This window comes from Vanellus vanellus (genome assembly GCF_965231255.1).
Source record: "Vanellus vanellus genome assembly, chromosome: 5".
In the NCBI taxonomy this organism is placed as follows: domain Eukaryota; kingdom Metazoa; phylum Chordata; class Aves; order Charadriiformes; family Charadriidae; genus Vanellus; species Vanellus vanellus.
In genome coordinates, this window is record NC_138910.1 from 44,696,173 (window position 1) to 44,719,041 (window position 22,869).

Genomic DNA, 22,869 nt, shown 5'->3' on the forward strand with positions numbered 1-22,869 from the left:
GCAGGATGAACACCAAAGATGCTTCCTATAAAATACTGCATTATCTATCTTCACATACATTAAATGTACATTTCACATGCTGGAAGCCAGGAAAATAAGTCCTCCTTTGCCTCTTCACCAACACAGCAACAGCTCTTTTCATGACATACTACCACTGGCCCTCCTGTGAGTAGTCTCCCATCTTCTCACTACAGGACAGCTTAGAATAACTAAGCTGGGACGGAAGAGCTTGCCAAAACAGTGATCTGATGATGCAACTGGTTCTCTTCCTGAATCCCAGCATACTTTGGGAAAAGCACATTTGCACCTGTTAAGTCTCCTCTCTTGGGGTTCTGCTGAGAAGGAATCAGGTCTAATACCCACTGCTAATTAACCTGGAACTAAAATAAACGGACCCCGAAAGAAAGCAACCCTTCAAGTACCAGCTGCTCATTCCTTCAGTACAGTCCATCCTGCAACCACACTTGTAATCAGTGCTGATGCTATGAGTTTTAATCTGCATGTTCATTGTGCAGAAAGCAGAGACAGCAAACTAGGAATTTTGATGTGAACAGGATCACATGGCAGGCAACGTTTAAAGACCTTGCTGAGCTCAGGCTACAGAAGATCCACTTGTCTATCAGTGAGCAAACATCTCCATCCCTTCTTCCCACAGAAATGGGAGAGTGCTCTCTGCCATTTAGCAGCAGGTGTTCTGGCCCTTACAAGTCTGTAGGATAAAGCAGATAAAATCTGTCCAGGCATATATGAAGTATAACTTGACACACATAAAATGAGCCCAGTAGTCAAGTCAACTAGTCTACAGATAATCCATTCCTTCATGACTCTCAGCCAAGTGGCAATTGTAGGAGACAATTCGCAGGCATAATTCATTTTAGTTAGTGGCCGAGATGGAAAACCTGATGCTCTTGAAACTTCTTTGTGCTCACAACCACTGCCTCCAAAGAAACCACTGCATAACAAAAAAATGCAAACCTAATGCAACCAAAGATGGCTCCTCTAGCTTCAGCTCTGCCCCTTAAGAAATAACTTTGAATACTAAAAGCACCACCCAAAGACACCTGCCACAACATCATCTTTAACCACAAAACCACATTCACTTGTCAGAACTAATTCACTGCTCAGCAGGAAGCATTTAAAGGCATCTTTGATATTTCCTTAGTTTTCTCTCTCCCCGAGCACAAAATTATCGCTATTTATTATTTTCTAGCACTTAACCATATTTTCTTGAAGTAGCTCTCATCATGCAGTAGCCTAACTTCCCAGAGCATGCTTTACCTACCCATAAGACCATGTGACATTTCAAACTTAACTGCAAGCATGTAAGCGACTGCATGGTCCTAGTACTGTAGCAACATTAGATTTTAGCTTACCATCGTTGCAACCATCCATAATCCTATTAGCTAGAGCTCTTCCCATTGCTACACAGGAATCACGCTAGTAAGTATGTTACAGCAATGGATAGCTTATCTTCTCCAAAAGCACCTATTACGCACCTATGTCATGTGTTACGTCCAGCACAACACGCGCAAGCAGGTACTGAGGAATTAGGACTGACACATTCCTGCCTCTCTTCAGAGGAAGAAGTCCTGTTTCCCTTACAGGCAGGTTACAAACTTTACAGGAAACCTGCAGAAACCTGAGGACACACAAGTATCACAAGCTGTCCTGTAGCTCTTCTATCAGCCAAATAGACTTTCTAGAAATTTTGTTCCCGGCATCTTAGCTTTTTCCCTCATCTCTGTACAGAACAAAGTCCCAAGATTGCCCAACACAATGAACATTAAAAAGCCTTATGAACATATTTGCTTAAGGTGCAAGGTAGGCTAAAGGAAGTAGACTGTTTGGAAAAAAAAAAAAACACAAACAGTCAAACAAACAAAAAACCCAGTTTGCATAGCCTGAGCCATCATTTCTCAACAACTGATGTCGGCAGTGTCACAAAAATTGAAGTAACAATACATAGCATTAGAAAACCACACTTCCTACCTAAAAGAACTCACTGGTCTAAGAGGCTCAGAGCCAGCAGCAGAAAAGCATATCAACTTAAATTCTGCACTTATACATGAAAGTAAATTGAGAAGTAGCAGGTGCATCCCACTGGAAAACAGATTTTCTCACACACCTTGAAACCAGCTTCTCACCAACCGGTTATTGTGTTTCATTCAGGTTTGAATCCAAGCAAGTGGGTGGCATTCATTCCTCTGCTATTCACACCCTTATTACCTCCGACAGGGCTCCTTAACCCCTGCTGCAGTCAGCTTCCTTGCCTCATGTGGGTAGGGTACAACACATGCAAGTGAGCCAGTGGGCGTGTGATACGCTCACAATTTTGCCCATGCTTGTGAGAGCAGGGGAAAGGAGAAATGCTCCTGACTCATGCCACAGGCATATAGAACTGGGTGGGAGAGATGGTTCCTGTATCTAAATTTTACCATGCTGACCTCCTCTGCACTTGCACTCATTCAGCAGGCACACAGGACAGCCATAGGCTGTGTGTCCCCCATGTGTCATTCCTTGCCTGTTATTTTGTCCTTGCTCACCTTCTCCAGAGCTTAGCAAAGGCAGGACAATGATGTACAGACCTTCTGCCAAAGGGACTCAGACTCCACCATTTGGTTAGGCAGAATAAGCATGCCATGCCCAAGGTGAACAACAGCCACTCCCTTGGTTAACAACACTCACAATAAACGTCAAGAAAGGAAAAAAAAAAAAAAAAAAAGAGCTTTCCAAGAAAAGCAGGTCTGCAAGAGAAGGTGAGAAGGTGCAACAACTGCTCTTCAAATCTATAAAAAGCCACTGCAAAGAGGAAATTACAAAGAACTGTTTCAATTGAAGCAAGAGAGAAGTAAGGTGCTAAAGGAAGCAGTCTTTAATAGTGCCAGAAGTTCTACAATGAATGGTTTATGAGATTTTGGAATGTCCATGACAAAAAGTTTCAAAAACAAGTCCAATACACCTCTTGCAAGCGCTTCTAGTCCTGCTATTGAAATCAGACAAGACAGACATTCAAACATGGACAGTTCTTCCCTTTGCTAAGCATGCTTGATTACACTGTAAAACAGAGATGAAGGGTCACTCTCCCTCATTCACTTCCATGCTTCCTTGTTGCAACATTTCATTTAACCAGAGCAAAATGATCATAAAGGAAATAGGAGCCAAGCTCTGGGATTAGCTAGCTCCAAGAAACTAAACAAATGTTAAGAAAACTTTTTAATTACTAGTTGCTGCACATACAAGGTCCTTCAGTAACCACCTCAAACTATATGTCTGATGTCCTGCCAAATACAGTACTGGAGGATTTACTACATAGTGTTTGTGGCACACTAAGTTATTAATGAACAAAATTGAACAGATGAGCATGACAAACTTTTTCATGGCTAGACTGTTCCAAATAAAAAGAGATCCCCTTTTCATGAAGATAAAACTAATGGAATACCTATCTTTTCTTTTAAATTAAACCAGTGGTGGCTGAAAAAAGCCAAAGGTTTGTCCACACAAAATATGTTCTTCTATAGCAAATTCTGAAGGAGCTGCATGGATGTAACAGATTTAACCATGGACTTGTCTGATGAAACAAGTCAAATGCAGTAAGCTCCCCCCACCAGCTGATAAAGTAACACAGGCAATGTTACACAAACTACAGATCTTCTTTCCAAAACATTACTTATTTTGCAATGCATGTAGACAGTCACACGATTTCACTGGGACAAATAAAAATATGCTTGAGACAGTGTAGTGGCAACATAGGAACTCCTTGAGCATTTCAAAAAGCCCGCAGAATGATTTCTGTCGGACACAGCACTTGGAGAGGAAGGAAAGATGTGGAGAGCATCCTCGGGGAGATCCCTGAAGCTTACATACTCACAAATATACATGCTTTTAACCTTTTACCAAGACATGCCTCAGTCCCACAACCACACTACTCTCTATTAGGGCAAGGGAGAGAATACCTGAGGGCAAGGCGGGGAGATAAAAGTATCATTATGCAACTGATTTTATATGGGTGCGGCTCACCGGTTTGATTAGCTTACTTATTTGCATTACCAAAGCAGTCAGAGGCCCTGCTAGCATTTCCGTGCATTAGACCATATATGTGTGCAATGAAAAAGTTATCCTCACCCCTGCCCATCAATCGCCTTCCCCCAGACATGCTGGTACAAGCCGAAGGTGGAAGAGGTAAAACTGTCAACAGCCAAGCCAGCACTGGAGCGGGATTATGACTGCAACACCCTGCCTCCCACTGCGGTGGCTGGTCAGAGCATGCTGCCCCTCGGACAGCATCAGATCTGAAATAGCCCAAGTCAGAATGAGCGGGCTGTGCAAAACGCTGGGAGGTCAGTGAAGGAAGCCACTGCAGATGGAGAAAACAGACAAATACCTGCTGCAGCCTTCCAGAAACACCCACGAGAGGGCAGCGTGTACCAGCATATGGAACAGGCAGCCCACCAGGAACGTGGTAAAAATAAGATTTCCAAAAGGAAAAATTAATGTAGGCATGGGACACCTGCAAATCTGCAAAAAGCTAGATTTCTACTTGAGCACTGGAAAAAGTGAGGAAAGCATCAGCTTTAACATTCATGAATAAGCACCTGAGTTTGGCATTTGATGCCAATTCCAACAATGAAGGCATGCAGCAGACTCCCTGCAGTGTTTGTTTGGTCCTTAGACGTTCGTCCTCTGTCTGTCACTGAGCCTGACATGTTTTCATGACTGAAGTTTGTGCAAACTGTGAAGGAAGACTCATGTCTGTGCTGCACTTCCGGAGTTAACATGAGAAAAAAATTATGTCCAAACCTACACATTTTTATAAAAGTTGTAACAGCGCTCTTCCGAGGCTGCCGAACATATTGCCCAGTTTCCTCATTCAGCTGAGCAAGGCACGAGTGCAAAATTCACACAGGATCTGTCATTCCACATTTCATCAATGCCCTAATACCCTAGTAGCAAATGAAGACTCAAAGCAAACACCGAGCACATTCATCATCTGTCTGAATATGAATGGTATCTTGACAATGCTATTCTGAAGGCAAGGCGAAACAGCAAAACTCAAACCGTAAGAACATTTAAATTAGCAGTTTGTTGCATTGTAAGATCTTGAACCATGCTGCCAATTGAAGAAATAATTTCATATTATCTACAGTGACAAGAACCTTGTACAGGAGAACCTCTCACCCTCCCCCAGGCTTCATTGAAAAATTGAATCCTTAACAATGCAATTTATTCCCTTCTTCAGCTGTCAAGCACAATTTTCATACAGTATCTTAATACACTGCTCTTTAAGTGTATGCTTTCCTTTAACTCCCTCCTACACTCTGCAATTAATAATCCTCTTTTAATACCTGTACTAGTGTGAAGCTATGGGAAAACAAGCAACTTAACTGTATTTTCTCTTTCAAGGAAATCTGATTGATAGGTTTGCAGGGTCTAAGTCACCAGGTGCTATCCTTTAATTACTACATGAAGAAACCTCTTCTTAGATACTTGAAGGTGACCCAAATCATGACTTGTTTCTTAGACATCATGCAACACCGCTCTTCTGTGATCTATCTTCACCCCTTGATAGAAGGGCCATAGAAAAGAAACACTATCTCTAATTTTAGGAGGCATTTCAAGTGACAGCACAAAAGACTAAGAGGCAAAGAATACCAGAAGCCTGTTAAAAAAAACCAACAGTTTAACTTACTACTCCAATGCCTGTCACAATACAGACAAAAATTCAAAGGCAGATATTAAATTTTAAGAAATCCCAGCGTCTACTAACCTGTGAGATAACCTGAAATTAATATGACATAATATAATTCTCAAATTTTGTTTTAAAGATGATGTTCTAGCAAAATGGGAAGCTTGTCTCACTTCAGTGCAAGGTTATCCCTATTAATAGCTTTACAAGTGTAGATATATTCTTTCTATGGGGTTATCCAGAGAACACCGTGTTCAGCAACATCACTTCAGAGTGGCCCTCGTGATGCTTCATCTGTAACATGTAGAAAAGTGTAGGTCTGATCTCACCTTACACACACGTCAATGGTCTGGGTTCACATCTTTTGGAGTTTGGAGGGCTACCTCTTTCAGCATTGCTCTGGGAACGCATGCAGTCCCATCAGTAACACTCCACAGCTGAACTGGAGGGTGGATACTCATGGAGTAATTGCAAATAACTATTATAATCAAATTTGATTCTATTCCAGCAAGGCACTTCCCACTATCTGAGTTTGATCTCTTCATATCTAATTAGATAGACAAGGATCTTTAACAAGAAAGCCACCAAAAACAGCCTTAGATTGTTATTACAGAGAATGAAGGATAAAACTGCAATACTTCATTCTGTGAATTCGGATTAAAGCTTCTATTTAGGATTATTTACGTGGAGTCTGAGGAAAAAGGGACTTCTTGAGCAGTCACCCAAGTTTGCCTGTTTTCTTTTCCCCCCTCTACACTCTGTTCTGACAGCTTCTTGACTGCTGGAAAGATACTTGAAAGCAGACAGCATAAGAAACTAGTCCAGTTTTAGAAAAAACACTCTAAAAACACAACCAATCTGAACAGCACCACATATAAAACCTGTGACAAGGTTACTCTGTCAACCAACTTTGATGAAGGATATCATACTGCCAGGACAGCAGAGGAGCCCCCAGGCCAACTGCGTAAGTCCTCTCTTTTAAAATGAAATGTTTTTTGTAATCACCCAGGAACAGAAGTGCTCACAAAAACACATTCCCAAAAGAGCCATAGGTCACAGCACTTAGGAAGTGCCTGGAGAGTTCTTGCACTTCATTAATGAAATGGAATCTATTCTTCTGGAGTCTCTTGTCTAATCAATTATTAGCAGCAGGAAAACACCACACTGTATTAGTGCCAAGCACCAATATTACAAAAGTCTGCTATCACTGCTGACTTCTGACAAAAAAAAAAGTCTGGGTACAAATATAAACATACCTTAAAAAAGTCAAGGCTTTAACCATTTTCCCTGAGATCTGATGCTAAGTAATGTTCAGTTAGTGAAAGACATCAAACTTACTAAAGTCTCAAATGATGGAAAGAAACATCATCCTGCTCCAGCCATGGCCCCTTGTCAAACTTCAGGTACTCAATGTCTTCAATTACCTGGAATCAGAAGATAAAAATCACACTAAGAAGTGGTCTGATCAGAACATCCAAAAAAATCAATGAACATTCCCCCCCAAATCAATGAAATAATCGAAATATATTATTAAACAATTCACCCAGTAAAAACGCGTCACTGCTAGATCTGTATTAACAATGCAAATGTCAAAACATATCATCTCCCGGTCACATTTCTGGAGGTTGTGGCCCTGCCATAAGCACTGTGCAGACACATGGGAGACAGCTCTAAAGTTCCTCATGCTTTCAGTCTTGGTGAGCAGAAGATGGCAAGGAATAAATCAGATGAGAGGTGCTTTGTTTCCAAATTCTTATCTGATCCAAGATGCTCTTCCTCAACCTGCTATTGGGGCTGAAAGGAAACAAAGAAGGTACAACCCCACCTCTAAAGTAGAACAAGGAGGAAATGGAAATAAGTCTAAGTTTCACCCCCTTTTGTTGCAAACAAAACCTGTCATGCTACATAGGAAGCCTGGTTGGTTTTTGGTGTTTTGTTTTGTTTTTTTTTTTTTTTCCAAATGGTTTAGTGGCACACTGAGACAGATTGAAGAGCAATTGTCTCTCGGTGTTGCTGTTTGTGGTTCACATCACAGAAACCAAAGCATGTTTGAGGCTGGAAAACTCAAATACCCTTGAAGTAGCCATAGTGACAGAAGTCCAAAGGCTCCCAGTTTCATTGGTCATCAAGACCTACCCATGCATGCAGATACCCCAAGCAGAAAGGAAAGGTAAAACTCACAGCTCCACCCAGAATCATTCAAACAAGTAACACCAGCTTAGCAAATCACTCCTCCAGCATCTCCAAACTTATCAATCCCATGTTTGAGCTTCACTTACAGACTGTCTCCATCAGAAAAAATCTTTGCTGGTCCACTGGGTAATTGCTTAACACAAGCCTGAGGTTATCACACATGACTGACTAGATCTGAAGGAAACCCAAACTAGTGTTGGGAAGATGCACTTAAGGTGCGTGATGAGGTGGCAATAGTACCTTGAAGCAACTTGGGAAGGAGTGAATTGTTACAGCTCCAAACACCACTTTTCAGAGGCCTTTTCCAGAAGGAAAGATAAAAACTCTTGAGGTCAGAACCAAAATCCTGACGACACACTGTTGATCCATTGACAACAAGTAAGTAGATGCCAGTAATAGAGTGAGTGACAGAATAATAAGTGAAAAATGCTTCTATTCTTTACTGTATATTAAATCCATTATAATTATTCTCTGCAATCACAGCAAACACTAAATCCTATCTATTACCACTTAAAAGGCAATAAAAGTGCTATTACAAATTAGCTTTGACTAGAAAGGTCCACTCTATTACCAGTATTATGTTTTTATGGTAAGAAATAATGCCTTAGAGATATGACCACATGATCATTTTCCTTGAGGCATTTATATTTCTTAAAGATTAATTTTGCTGATAAAGACGTAAAAAAAATACGGTTGACATGACATCACCAAAGCATATTTAAAACTTCAAGCAAGTTTAGATGCTCTTAAACCATTTTTGATCTCTTACAAAGAGGCAAAGTTGGCAAACCAGATACTGTAGCTGAGAGCACAGGAAACCTACTTTTCACATAAGGAAAAAAGTCAATAAATCCACCTGTTGATGGAAAGATACTTCAGTCTTCAAAAAACACTACAGAAAACTGTAACACAGACATTTAGAAGATTTTTCAAAATTGCATTTAGAAACTGCCATAACAGCCCCCAAGATAAGTATTCAAAGAAGTAAAGAGGAAGAAAGGTGTATGGAAACTTAGTTCAAATATCCATTATTGATTTTAATTATTTAATTTATAAGCTGAACCTTCACCATCCTTCACATTAGCTATTCAAAAGCAATTGCTCCTCTACTCCACAGCAAAACTTTGGAAACTCCCCTCTATGGCAGGTGAGAGGACTAATAATAGAGTTCAATAGGGCTCAGAATATGTTGCAGGAAAAAAGAAATCTGTATCCAAATTAGTTTTGCACACTCTTATTATCATATCAGAAGGTATCTCTCCCAGCAGCTCTTTAACAATGGTATCAGCCTCCTGAACAGGCTAGAAGAGCAGCTTCTTAATTTATAAGGAATGCCCTGGCACCCCCCGTGGATTAGCAGCAAATGAATGATTTAAACCTGATTGCAGCACAACTTGTAATAATGTCCAGGAGAGATCAGGTCTTAATATACTGCAGAGCATGGTAGGATTTAGAAAAAACAGTTTTCAATCATGAGGTCCCTTTCTGTAATCTTTGCAACTAAGCCAATATGAACAGCTTACAATTTCTAGGCTTGTTTCACAGCGATCTGGTGAACGCTGTTGCTGGAAGAGCTGGGGCAGTGGTGGGCAGCAGAAGGTGACGCTGTTCTTATTCATACTATTTCTGGGGACAAAGACACCAAACCCCGACAGGCAGCTCTGCCAGCTGACTTCTCCCCAAACTCCTTCCTCGCTTGTTTCTTTAAGTAAAAGATGGAAACAAGGAGCAATGCAGGCTACAACCCTACAGAGTTCAGACCACAGCTTGCAGGAAGGAGCTCAGCTCACATACAGCACCTACAACTGAAAAATTCATGTAGGCTAGCTCTGGAGCCTTTCACTTCTGCACTGGCAAAGGCCGCGGCACAAAGCTGCTCTGTCAGCAGCCTCCCATCTTCACCATCTTCTCCAGTTTACGCAAGCTGGTGACACTGAATAAAACTGATACATAATACAAAACACTATTCACAAGCACAGAGAAAATGAAACTATTTTGATTAAGCTTTAAGTTATTTCCTTTCTATCCTTTTTTAATATCCAGGGCTTTAAAAAAAATAATTAACAAACCTTAGCTAACTTTTTCATCCCAGTTTTATCCTCACAGAAAAGCAGTCTGAAACACCCTAACGAAGCTCATTTCAGCACTCATTACTGCTTTAGCCACTACAACCAATGTTAATTACAATATGAAACCCCAACTGATCTTTTTAAAATACATTTCAGAAACAAAAGTAATTTTTAAGTTGTGTATGTCTGCTACGAGCAAACCAAAAGCCATTAAACTATAAGGTCATAAATAAATTAATTTCCCAAATCACACACCAAATAATCTGTAGATTGAAAATAGCTAACAGTTAAACATTGCTATCTAGCAACAGGACACTCCTCTGTAAACAAACACACTACAAGCCAAAACCAAATCCCTCCTGCCAACCCTTATTTCCAAATTTCAACTATTTCATTCCAAATGTAAATTGAATCTGAACAGAATGGGAAAAAAATCAACTTTATTCTTTGAAGTAGAAAGAGTATCAAACAACACCTAACAGTGAAAATGATACCATCTTGTACTTTGACTTCAAAATAATAACCCTTCCTCTAGTCCAGATTTGTCCAACCAAGTTAAAACTACATCAGTGCATACTGATGACCTTATATACAGCAATGACAAGATTGCTGAGCTTGATAGACTCTCTACTTGAGCAATAAGAACTTTAGACTGATTTTAAACCTTGACTTACAGGATTAAAATAAGATCTCCAGCAATGGGTTTTATTACAAAAAAAAAAAAAAAATCTAGGGAAGAAACGACCACTTCAAGACATGCTCAGAGAGGGAAAGGGAGATAACAAGCAAATAACTCCTTCATCCCAACTTTCTCTTATTTCTTCTACCAAACATCCATAGCTACCTTCTTGAAACACCATGGTTCTTGTTATCCTTTCTTTTATGATACCCTGAAAAACTAACTATAATTGCTCAATATTCTCATCCACATCCTGACCTTGTTTTTTCTGTTCTTTCAGCTTCTTTCCATTTCATTACTTTTGTCCCTCAAAAAACCCAATCATCTAAAAATGTGACAGAGAACATATTATTCCTGGGATGCAATCCTTCTTGCCACAGAGGATGCTTCTCACTGTAAAGTGAATCTTCACTGTGGCTGCAAGCGTGCGAACTTTGACAAGGAGTGCCTTCCAGCTGCTATATGTTTTGTCTACCACAGAAGCAAGGACGCCCCTACCTTGCTAGCACTAAAGTGATACTTTAATTTTTATGCACATGAGAACAATGAGGCTGCGCTCTTGATTTTTCACAGGGGTACTCACAAAACTGAAACCTCAGAGATTCAAGAGCTATTTGGAAACAGCAATTTCAGGACTAAGACAAAATGTGAAGCTTTACCCTCTTCAGTAATTTTTTCCCTTCCTGAAAACGATACGTCAGAATTGTCAGCTGGTAAAGGTTGCAGGTAGCTATCTGTATAAAAACAGCTGATCTCAGAACAAAAGGAAAGCTCTTGAGTTTTTTTGAAGCTTACAAAACCACATCATTTTCAAAGATTTTTAGAAATTTTGCAGTACTCCAAAAGCAAGCAGTTGCCTCCTTGAAATGTGATTTCACAGTGAATTTTATTTATGTGTCACACTGAAGCCACCAGCCGTTTTTGTGGACAAAAGCTCAAATTGCCTCACAAGTCTATTAGTTAATAATGATAACCTCTATTATCAAGTGCATGAGTGACCAGAAATCCAGTCACGACAAGGCAGGACCCAAAATGTGGCGCACAACCATATTCTCAAAAGGCCTAGAAACACACAGCAATGAAGCAAATTGGGGCTAAGGTTTTAGGACCAGGAAAGTCCTTATCAGTATTGTCTGCTTCACAAACATGGAAACAGGAGGATATTAGGTGCAGGCTATTGTTACCTACAAGCCCAACTAAAATCCACACTTCCTTCCTCTGAACAAAGTCAGGCTTAAGAGAGAAGAGTTTACTGCAGACTTCAACTGAAACAGATTCATCACCAACTCCAACAGCAGGAACAAAGCTCAAGGATCCAGGTTTTCCAGCCCCTTGCTCCCAGGATTGCTCTCCACAACTGCTAGTTTGGAAATAACCTTCTCCCAATTTTATAGCTAACTGTGATGTTACGTGGTGTGGAATATCCCTTTGGTCAGTCCAGATGAGGTGTCCTTAGATGTGTCCCCTCCCAAACTCTAGCACACCCCCAACCTAATTGGAAGGGGCAGAGTGAGAAACAGAGACAGCCTTGATGCTGTGCATGCACTGCTCAGCAACAGCTAAAATACTGGTGCATCTTCAACACTGTTTTGGTCAGACCTAAAACACAGCACCATATGGGCTCTTGCAAAGAAAATTAACTCAATCCCAGTCCATCAGCAAGTGAGCGTGCCAGTAACAGGCTGCCTCCTGCAACACATAGAAACATTCAAATATGTTTTTTTTTTTAAAAAAAAAGAAAAACAACAAACTCTACAAAGGCAGTAAGCAGTCAGAAACCTTCCTTGCTATGAACGCCAAGGTTGGGCTTAAGGATGTTTAGTTAAGCATTGACTTGGAGGCTTACCTAGGAAAGGCTCTAAGACATGTCCCATTGCAAGACAGAAGTGCTCCCAGAAAACTACACGCAAACCTCTGCAGTAAGATGGTCTGCAACCCGCTGAATGTCATACATAGTGCAGGTGGGTGAACAAGTGCTGCTGTACCAAAACAACTGTTTTCCTTTTGCATCTGTTTTGGGAAACCCTGTTACGCTTTCCCAAACATCTCCCCTTTGCCAAACTACTAAGTTTTCCATCTCAAAGTAATCACCCTGCCACTTCTGTCTTCTCAGATGATTTAGGAATTAATCACATACTGCTGTGTAAAGGTCTGGACCTATTTCTTAAAGCAAAATGGAATATAACCAGCCTCATATTTCTTTTCCCCTCTAACAGAGGCAAGAAGACCATTAAGTGGACTCTAGAAGGATTATCAGAGCTTTCAAACAAGAAACAGATGCTGAAAATCTTAAAATCAGCAAGACATATCTGAAAATATATTTTTAGCGCAGCTGAGATCCTTATTGCTACTACAGAATTCAAGTGAGCTTTGAGGGATTCACCACGTACCTTTCATCCCTCAAACTGAAATGTGCCCACTACAAACCTGTTCAGAATTATGAAAACCTTGTTGCTCTTTCCAAGAGGAGACAGCAGCTACAGAGAAAAGTTAACAATGGGGAAGAAAAAGGCTTCTGTTATCCCACTAGTAATACTCCATGAGCAAGAATGTTTGCAGAATTAAGGCAAATATATTACACCTACTCCAGAAAATATCACAGTTGAGTAGGAAGAAGCAGTGATCTCATGTTAATCCTGTCACATAAGAGATGGCTTATTTCTATCAGTGAGAAGGCAATTTATGTTGGGCTTTATGTTGCGCAATTTATGTTTAGGGCTAACCATGTTAGCCCTTGGTTGAGGGCTAACATGTCTGACAAAACCATTTGGAGGAAAAATAGCAGTCTAGACACCACATGCTAATTCATACAGATGAATAACCCAGGGTTACAAAGCTTACAACAGCTCTGCTTATCCAGCTCTTTCCTATAACCAAAAAACGACTAGATTTTAGAAAACAACTATTTTACTACATAGGAAGCAGTGCACCAACCTGGATCATAGGAAGCTGCACAATGGCAAAAGCCAGAGACAGAGCTTATACTGGCAGACAAAGTCTCAGCTGTATGCTGGGGGTGACTTACCTCTTGGTTAATGTCACTAGTTCCCAAACTGAGCTATGCACACCCTTGCCCATCCCACCAGCCACTTCAAACAGGGATGCTGACTGAACAGCCAAACACTGTACAGCCCAACAAGGACTCAGGATATGCTGCTTCCACCTCACTCACAGGATTTGCTCGGAAAAACCAAATTTGGAAACACCTGCCATAAGTTACATCAGACAAAAGACACTAAAAAAAATTATTAGTGATAATCATGTGGCCTATGGGGGGCTTTTCTCACTCAGCCAGACAGGTATCTTGGCAAAAGGGATGGGGGGTGAGATTTCCACTCTCCTAACAAAATGACACTCGCTCATCAAAATATTTTAGTACAGACTCAGCCCAGATCTTTCCCACAGCAACAAACACTAAATTCATTACGTAGTTACCTAAGGACAACGTGTTCTCTTTACATTTCAGTTTTGAAAGTTAAAAAAAAAAATAAAAATCAATATATGCAGCAAACTCTTACCTTCTCCACATCCTCTGCCTCAGTTGCTGTGTACTGCAAAACTTCACTAGTCTCACTGCAAAGAAGAAAAAAAAAAAATCGAATTCCCCGGTACAACTGTTCTACTCATCCTCTCCCCGCTGCTCCCAAATAAAGCAGAAATCAAGTTAAAAGGCACAAACAGAGAATGAGAATCATTACAAATTTTTAGAATGCTTACAGAGTTCTTGCAATAGAATTCCTATTAAACTTGTAAGTTGCTTCTTTCCTGGTGGTAAATTGTTTTTAAAGGGTAAATGGCCTGTGGTATCTACATAGTTTCAGTTTAAAAAAAAAAAATTTCCCAACTATGAATTTGTTTCCATTTCTCTAATGTGGATGCTTGTGTCAATTACAATTTCCCAATCTATTTTAAGCCAAGTGAAATTTTCAACCAGCCTAACCCAGAACTTCAGTAGACCTTCCTTTTTACAAGTACATTAATACCTGTGGGTAATTTTTAAGAGAAGAATACAGTCATTCATCATCATTTACTAAGACTGAGCTAACCAAACCAATACAACATGGGCAGCAGGGTCTGCAAGTATAAAAACATCTAAAACAGGTAATAGCTTCCTGCTTACAAGATTTTCTTACTGATACAGCAGCCTTCGTAGAAAAGTCACTCACAGAGCAGGGCCATGATAGGAGTTCCTATATGAAATCATTTCACTACTACATACACGCAGCCACCCTCAGTAAGTTGTTCCCAAAACTGCTCCAGCTGCCTTGGAAGACCTTTCCTTTAGCTAACAAAACCTTAGGAGAAAATAAAATGTATGCCCAATGTCCACAGTATATCAAACAACACACAGCAAAGCTAAAGAGCACAGAGAAGAATTTCCAGACTTTTTGCTCAGCACAACCACTTCCCAGTTTAAACAGCATTAAGGCCGTCAGTTTAAGTTGCTCTAAGAAGTCACATTATCAAAATAACTTATAACTGCAGCAGTCCAAACTAGTTCCTGGTCTGCATTAACAATGGTCAGTCAAAGAAGCTCTGGTAAAAAAGTTCCTTTATAAAATGCCTTTTATTCCTATGGAGCCCCAAGCTCTTACAAGTCAGCCATTCAACTGGTGCTCCTTGTAGGAGAACTACTTAAAAGAGTTTGTTCTCAACTTGAGAACAAAGCAGAAAGCCTAACACGACTCTTCAGGCACAGAAAGAAAATACATGGCCTCCTTTCAAAGGGAGCTGCTGTGACAGTGTAGCACGCACATGCACATCTGCAATATCAACCATTGGGTAATCAATGTGCAAGGTCAGATTTCACCAGTCTTATACTGGCAATTGCATTAACCATGCAGATCAAATCACTTGATACTCTACAGATTATTAGAGCTCTCATTAAGAGAAAACAGCTGTTCAGTGGAAGCAGTACTGGATATGAAAGAGAACATTAGCAGTCTTAGGGCTTTGGTCCAGGAAAAGAAAAATCAAGCAAAAAACAAAAGCTGTCTGTTCAAAATCACGAGGTAGTACCTGCCACAGAACCAGGCTCACAAATCACCATCAAAAGAAACATTAAAAAGACATTCATGAACACATCAGACTAGAAAGGAAGCACGAATTTTAAGATGGCCAAATATCCACTATAAAACACACCACTTCAAGTAGCATCAAGTTGCTCCAATTAAATGGAACAAGGTAACAGGAATTTTGCTAAGTAACAAACTAGACTATTTTCCTGCTGCATTTCAAGAAAAGCAAGAGAACAAGCAAACATAAGCTTGAACATGGAAACTATGGAGGAGTTTGTTCAAGAGTCTATAAATCTTTTTAGCCTCTTTGAACCAGATTTTGATCATCCTCAAGAACTAGGGAATGAAACAGTTCTTAGTCTGCCTGCAGACTAACAGCCAGGCTTGAATATAGTTCACTGCATCACTTTGCAAGCCAGCAAACAAACAATTAAAGGTGGTTGAAGCTTCTGTACATTTATCCAATATACAAGCCATCAGTGAGGTCCAGAGATGCGCAAAGCTGAACTTTTGCACATTCACAACCTCCCCCACGTCAAGGGGACAGAGACATCCTTCTTCAAATCCAAGCACAAAGATTAATCTGACAAGCTATTGCAAGCCCATCCGCTGATGAGGATGTCAACCAGAGGGCGCTTGCTTAACAAGTGTACTGACCATGTACAGACAAAGGGGAAAGAGTTGAAAACACAGCAGGACCAGGTCTAGGATTTAGCCTCACTAAACACCACAGTATATTTCTGGGTCTCGATTTGATCCAAAGAACAAGCAGCATTTTTCTCCTCACCAGTAAATTCAAAACAGTTCTGCCCTCAGGGGGATGACAGTCCCATGGCTTCCCACCCTCCCTTTCCATCCTTAGCCCCTGTTTCCTTCAGAGAGCCATGTGGGGGATGCACTGGGATGCAGCTGACCACATATTGCACCAACAACTTCTGCCCTGTATTAATGACAAGCCTAATATGAAGGCACTCAGTTCAATTGCTGACAGCACAATTACACTGATTTACCCTGAGAGATGGAGCAAGAAAGCAAGGGGAAACAAGCAGGCTACAATATACCTGAAGATCTACTTTGAATTAAATGTAACTCCATCAGCTTCATGCACGCACTAAACCTTGCACAATTACAGATTGTTTTGATGTAAAGTAGGCCTGGCTCTGTGACCCTTAAGAGTTTCCCTTCCAGAAAGCTGTTTGTTTACAAATGACCAAGACTGCTTATGTTCACGAGCAAAATTTTAAGGACAATTTGATTTTTGATAGAGCTCTTTTATAAGAATGGGGATAGCTGGCAAACTATAATAGTCTCAAGTTTACAGCACACAAATTCTTGTTTCCCAACTAGAGAAAGCCAGAGGATCCCAGAGAAGACCACCTTTAGTCTCTCAGAGCAGGTAGCAGTGCAGCCTTTATTTACCAGCACCAAGAAGTCCATCAAATCCTTTCCAAATGTGGAATGCTATCAGATGTATGCCTCATGAGGTGGAGAAACAGAACTAGAAAAGGGAACAAACCCTTACCTGAAAGCCTTTCTCCTCTCCCTTCATACCACTATCAAGAAACTAGTCAAAGCTATGACAAAAGAAAGGAGTTTTTAGGAGAGAAAAAATCCAAACTCTGAAAAAGGGTTGAGAAAAACTTAGATTGCATCACACTCTCCTCAGGTCACACAAACACACAGCTATAGCTATGGCATTCTGGACATCACTCCAAGAAAGCACTCCAACCACTGTTGCAAGCTTACAGTAAAAGAAGCAAAGGCATTGACATCAACCACATACAAAAAGCTGTCAGAACAGGAGACAGAACTTGTTTTTGCAGAGCAAAAAGACCAGATTCCTGCCTTTGCTCCTGAAGCGCTTTTTTGAACATGAAAAAGTTTATGTTTCCCTGTATCTGACTCCATGACAGCAAATTGCAATGCCCCAGGAAAGCAGGATGAAAAAACATACTGCATATCAGGGTCATTAGCTTTGCAACATATTAGGTAGGTCAATTAATGAAATCAAATGAATTTACTATTGTACAACACTCCACCCACTCTGAATCTGTTAAGAGTCAAAAAACATTACTTTATAAAGTTCACACCTAAAAAGACTTCCTTTTTAATCTTCCAGTATTCTAACACTGGCATCAGGCTTCTCAGATACCAGCATTAACTTCACAAAAGTATACATAGTTGTTACACCATGGATGCAAAACCCCATTGTTAGGACATAATATTGTACCACATGGCACAAGGAGGATTTCTCACACTACATGATTTTATTTGCTTATATTAGAAGAGATTTTAGGATTTGCACACATTTTTACTCAAAGACTTAACAGACAAAACATTTTGGTTTGCTAACCTGATCTCTGGTAAGAAGGTTTTCTTGTAAGCGTCCTCAATGTTCTGGAGATACAAAGGAGACACCTTTTTCTCATATGGCTAAAACCAAACAGAAAACAATGTTGTAAAATGAGTTTTCTTTCTTTTCCCCACCAGCACAGATTCCTGCCTAAGCAGAAGGTGCTGCTACACCATCTGCCAAGAGCCCACTCTTGTATTAGAAGTCGAACACCCAAGTGAACCACATACACATTAGTGAAAGTTTCAAGAATTAAGACATTTGGAGTGTTTAGAATTTCTTACGTAGCATTAAATATCTAGCGTACTCTAAGGAACAAGTCAGTCTGCACTAATCGCTGCCTTGTCCTGTATGATTAGCCACATGATTAGCCATATGAATAAGATTTTTCTGATACGCTAGGGAATCCAGAAAGAAAGGGAAACGGAGGTTAAAGAGAAGAATATAAAAGTGAAAAAACTTTCTTCCAATTTATTTCAGTTTGTTACAGGAATCAGCTCATTTTCCCTAAGTTGGCATAAACTAAGAGAACCATCCGTCAACAGCCTCAAAAAGATTAGGATTCCAAGGACTGATCAGTCCTAGCTACCTGCACATTCATGAAGTTATACATAATCATCCAGAAAATATGAGAAGATTGTCCAAGTCTGCCTTTTCAATGAGAGGGCCAACATGCATCCATTTCCACTGTTTCAGACAAGTGCATGGGCAACCATCCACTCCAACCACCCACTCCAAAATCTTTCTTTGAAATTTCATGGTTATCCTATCTGCTGTTAAACAGTCCATCTTCCACACAGTGTACTTAAATGCCACACTTGCAAAATACCAGGAATTTCTATAATCTACCATGTGTTCCTTTAGTTCAATCCTAAAAATAAATTACATTTCCTGCTTGAAATGTTCATCCAAGATGCCCATTATGTTGAAAGGATCTGTGCCTCTGGTCGTTGGGCCCACTGGAGACCTCTCTTTTTCCAGTGCCCTGCAACAACAGTGTGCTGAATACTACTGAAACAGTTCATCTGCCAAGAAAGCAGAGTTCCCAAAAATACCATCTCCAAACAAGCACTAGTGTTCAGCAGTGCCACTGCCCCAAGGATGTTACACCAGCAATTTTTGAAGGTCTCAAAAATGCCACCAACCTTTATGGTCACAAGGGCAAAGAACTCGGGTTCCCAAGTTACATTAAGAAGCTTCTAATTCTGTCCCTGAAGTTGCTAAAACAAAAAAGCTATGGTTTTCCTATATGAAAGTATCTTGTCCATTAAAGCACAGAGGCACGTTCAGTCATGGCCTAAACTGCTGGAGGGCAGAAGAGGAGAGTCATTCGACCAGCACAGGCCACACAGATCACGAGGCAGCAAGGGCAGCCTTCCATTTACAACTCTGAAGTCACTTCTCTTCGGTAATCATCAGTGTCTCCTTCTTAAATGAGCAGGAAAACTGCAAAACAAAATGCTACTAGCTCACCCTAGCACACTAATATACACACACACGCTTCAAGAGAAGCGGGCATAGACAAGCATTTAAGAGACCTGAGAATTTTTTAGTAGTAAATCAAAGTTTTCTTTGAATCCATCAGGCTTTCCACAGTTAAATACTTCACTTGACTACAATTTCCCTTAGCCTTTGAACAAAGTACAAGGTAAACATCATTTAATCCTCATAACACATCTGAGAACAGTTACAAGCACATGTCCAAATATCACAGAAGGGGGAAGAAAAAACCCAAAACACAAACTTTATTTAGATTAGTCATTATACAAAAGTACCCTACAGCTTTTCTGGTACAAGAATATTTCAATAACCCAGTAATCCAATATGCTAACATAATGAGAGAGGTAATTTGAAGACAATACTACAGAATTAAGTTAATTTTCTTTGCTTTTTAACAGTAGTCTCCATCCAATACCGTGTCTTAAAAACAGACATCTTGGAGAGAAACTATGCCACCCTCAGAGGGTTTTGAGAGCAAAAGTCTCAGGATGCTCGACAACTGTCAAAGATCGACAATAGGTAAGAGTCAGCTATTATGATCTCAGACTAAACTGAAGTTACACTAGTGATAAGGAGCAACTGTATTTCTTATCAACTTTATATATAAAATCCAGGGTGCTTTCTGGCTAATCTAATATCATGGAATACCTATACAAAATCAGTTTTAAGTTTAAAATTGGTGGGTTTGCTGTGTTAACACAACAGCACCAAGCAGTAAATTTCTTCATTTCAGAAAGTTACTGAATTTGGAGATCACAAGTGGCTCACACATTAACATCAACTCAGATCTGAAACAGCAGTCAACTGGGGAAGCTGGAGAAGGGCACAGACAGTTGGGGCTTCTGGCACCCAGGAAGCACTGATAATGCCACAACAAGCATATTACTCAGACATGACTCCTGACATAGCAGCTACAAAGGCTGTTTTTTAAGGTCAGATGATTTTTACAGAGCTTCTCATTACAGAACTGACAGCATTTTGACACGGTCAAAAAAGTTGATTTTTGCCTTTTTTTTTTTTTTTTTTTTTTTTCCAGAGCAAGCGTACCAGAGTCATCACCAATACACAGTTCTTACACCTAAGAGGACGAGGAGCTATTCAGAAGCAGAATTCTGCAGCAAACCCCATGGACTCACACATAAGGATGTAATTAATGGCAGACATTAGCAGGCAATAACAGTGGCAAGAGATAAAATTACCTCGCCCTTCTCTTGAATCCTCTTCTGCACATCTGGGACAGGTACATCTATATAAATGACCAAGTGAGGTGGCAGGAATTCACAAATGCTGATCTCTTTGATCTCCTTGTAGTGATCAAGACCTGTATAACAAAGCAAAACCAAGCACACTGGAGGGCTAAAGGCAGCCCAGTTGAACACATACACATTTTGCAAATGAGGACAAGTGCAATAGGAACAGCATTAAAATTCTGACTTATCGGGTAATTAATCTGCAATCATTTCTTGAGTGTTTTTTCCTGCAGTTGCTAAACACATTCTATTGGCTAATAAATCCCATCCCCTTTGTATATGTAGTCTCCTCTTCTTGGCTGATATAGCAAGTTTAGGGTAGGCTTTTCCTCAGATAGGATTTAGAAGTTTTTAGAATTAACAATCTTCCAGAAACAGAAGGTAAAACACAACTAAACTAAGAAGCTACATGCACTGAGATATAAGAATATAACACCAGTTATATTAAAGAGGGGATTTATTTCTGACTTAAGTTTAGAGAAACCTAGGGTTTTCCTCCATTGTTTAGAGACAGCCACTCAAAATATTAGGGAGAGACTGCAGCACTCAGGTCATCTGAGGGGACCACTGGCTGGGGTTGCGTTCTGCCACAGCCTCATACACAAAATAAATGGCCTTGTCCTACTACAAAGATGATAATGTGGCAAAGGTGGTAATGGAAAAAAGTTCCATGCTTCAAGAAGATTTTGAAAGAAGTACTCTATTTCCCACCATGAGGGGAAACCAAAGGATCAGGCAAGCATTTGCCTCGCCTTCCAACGCATACACAAAATCACGCTGAGGTAAAGCAAATAATTTAAGAGGTCACCAACGCAGCAGTGTCCCTCTTCACTTGTACTGGAGGCATACTCTGCACTACTGTTGCTCAATAGCTCTGTGATCTACGTAAGCAACAGATCTACTCTCCAAAAAACACAACAACCAGACTCCACTTTGGAGGACAGGACTGGAGGACCTCACCTGCCCATACAGAAAAATGTATCTGAGAGGAGTTGGTCAGGTCTGTGCAACTGGGTTCTTCTATCACATCAATAATCTGAAGCATTTCTCTCTAATAGTTGGTGATTAGGAAGCCACATAGGTGCAGGGGAAGCATCTATTCAAATTTAAGTGGCACAAATAGCACAGGATCCATTAAACATACCTCAGGTGGAAGCTTTCCTCAATAAGGCTCACCAGCTTAGCTAGAAATGTAGCGCCAGGCTTTCAAATTCAAACAGTTCATGAAAAATTTAAAGCCCGCTGTGCTTGCCACCACAGTAAGCAGCAGTCAGCAGTACCTCTAAATCAAGATGTTTGCTTTTTAAGGATTTCAGTATAATCCATTAGTTGTTGTTGGAATTTTATATTAAATATAAATTGTGGGTTGCTGGGTTTTGTTTCCCTTGCCAACACAAAGCAGTAAGACACAGTTCATTATAACCAGCTCCCAAACTCATTCAGCAAGAAGCTGCAACTTACAGCAGGCATTAAAAAACAAATAATACACCTCCTAAACCTAAGCCAAATCAAACAAGACAGCAGAAACACAAGGCAGTCAGGAAAACAATTATCTTCACCTCAGGAGTAGCCAAAATGCCAGATTCACTAAGAACAGGCAGAAACAAGAATTTCAATAGCGATTTACTAAGGGGTCAGCCGATGACTGGGCTTTACAGTTGTTTTCTACAGACTTTCAAACTTTTGTTCAGCTATTAAGTTTGCATGTTTAGGCTGTGGCTGGTCTCCTGTGTATGTCACATAACTGCTCGATTCCTAGCCAAGGGATGGAGATTCCACGCGTCTGCCCACAATGCACCAGCACAGTAACACCACGCTGCTCAGGAGCTCAGCACTCACAACCCCAAACCACAGAATCATAGAATCATAGAATCAGTGAGGTTGGAAGGGACCTTTAAGATCATCAAGTCCAACCATTAACCTACCCTGATAAAAACACCACCACTCCTAAACCATGTCCCTAAGCACCTCATCTACCCTTTTCTTAAACACCTCCATGGATGGTGAATCCACCACCTCTCTGGGCAGCTTATTCCAATGTTTAATAACCCTTTCAGTGAAAAAATGCTTCCTAATATCCAATCTAAACCTGCCCTGACATAACTTGAACCCATTTCCTCTTGT

The 22,869-nt window shown here is 40.4% G+C and overlaps 1 protein-coding gene across 1 annotated transcript in view; it reads right to left on the reverse strand.

Annotated features, from left to right (window-relative positions):
• Nucleotides 1–22,869, reverse strand: part of NDUFA10 (NADH:ubiquinone oxidoreductase subunit A10) — a 45,781-nt gene that overhangs the window by 17,201 nt on the left and 5,711 nt on the right. Inside the window, exons 5-8 of the mRNA XM_082484091.1 lie at nt 20,695–20,816; nt 17,996–18,075; nt 14,143–14,197; nt 7,022–7,107 (exon numbers count right to left, since the gene is read on the reverse strand). Coding sequence (XP_082340217.1) covers nt 7,022–7,107; nt 14,143–14,197; nt 17,996–18,075; nt 20,695–20,816 — 343 coding nt within the window. The remainder of the gene's footprint in view (nt 1–7,021; nt 7,108–14,142; nt 14,198–17,995; nt 18,076–20,694; nt 20,817–22,869) is intronic.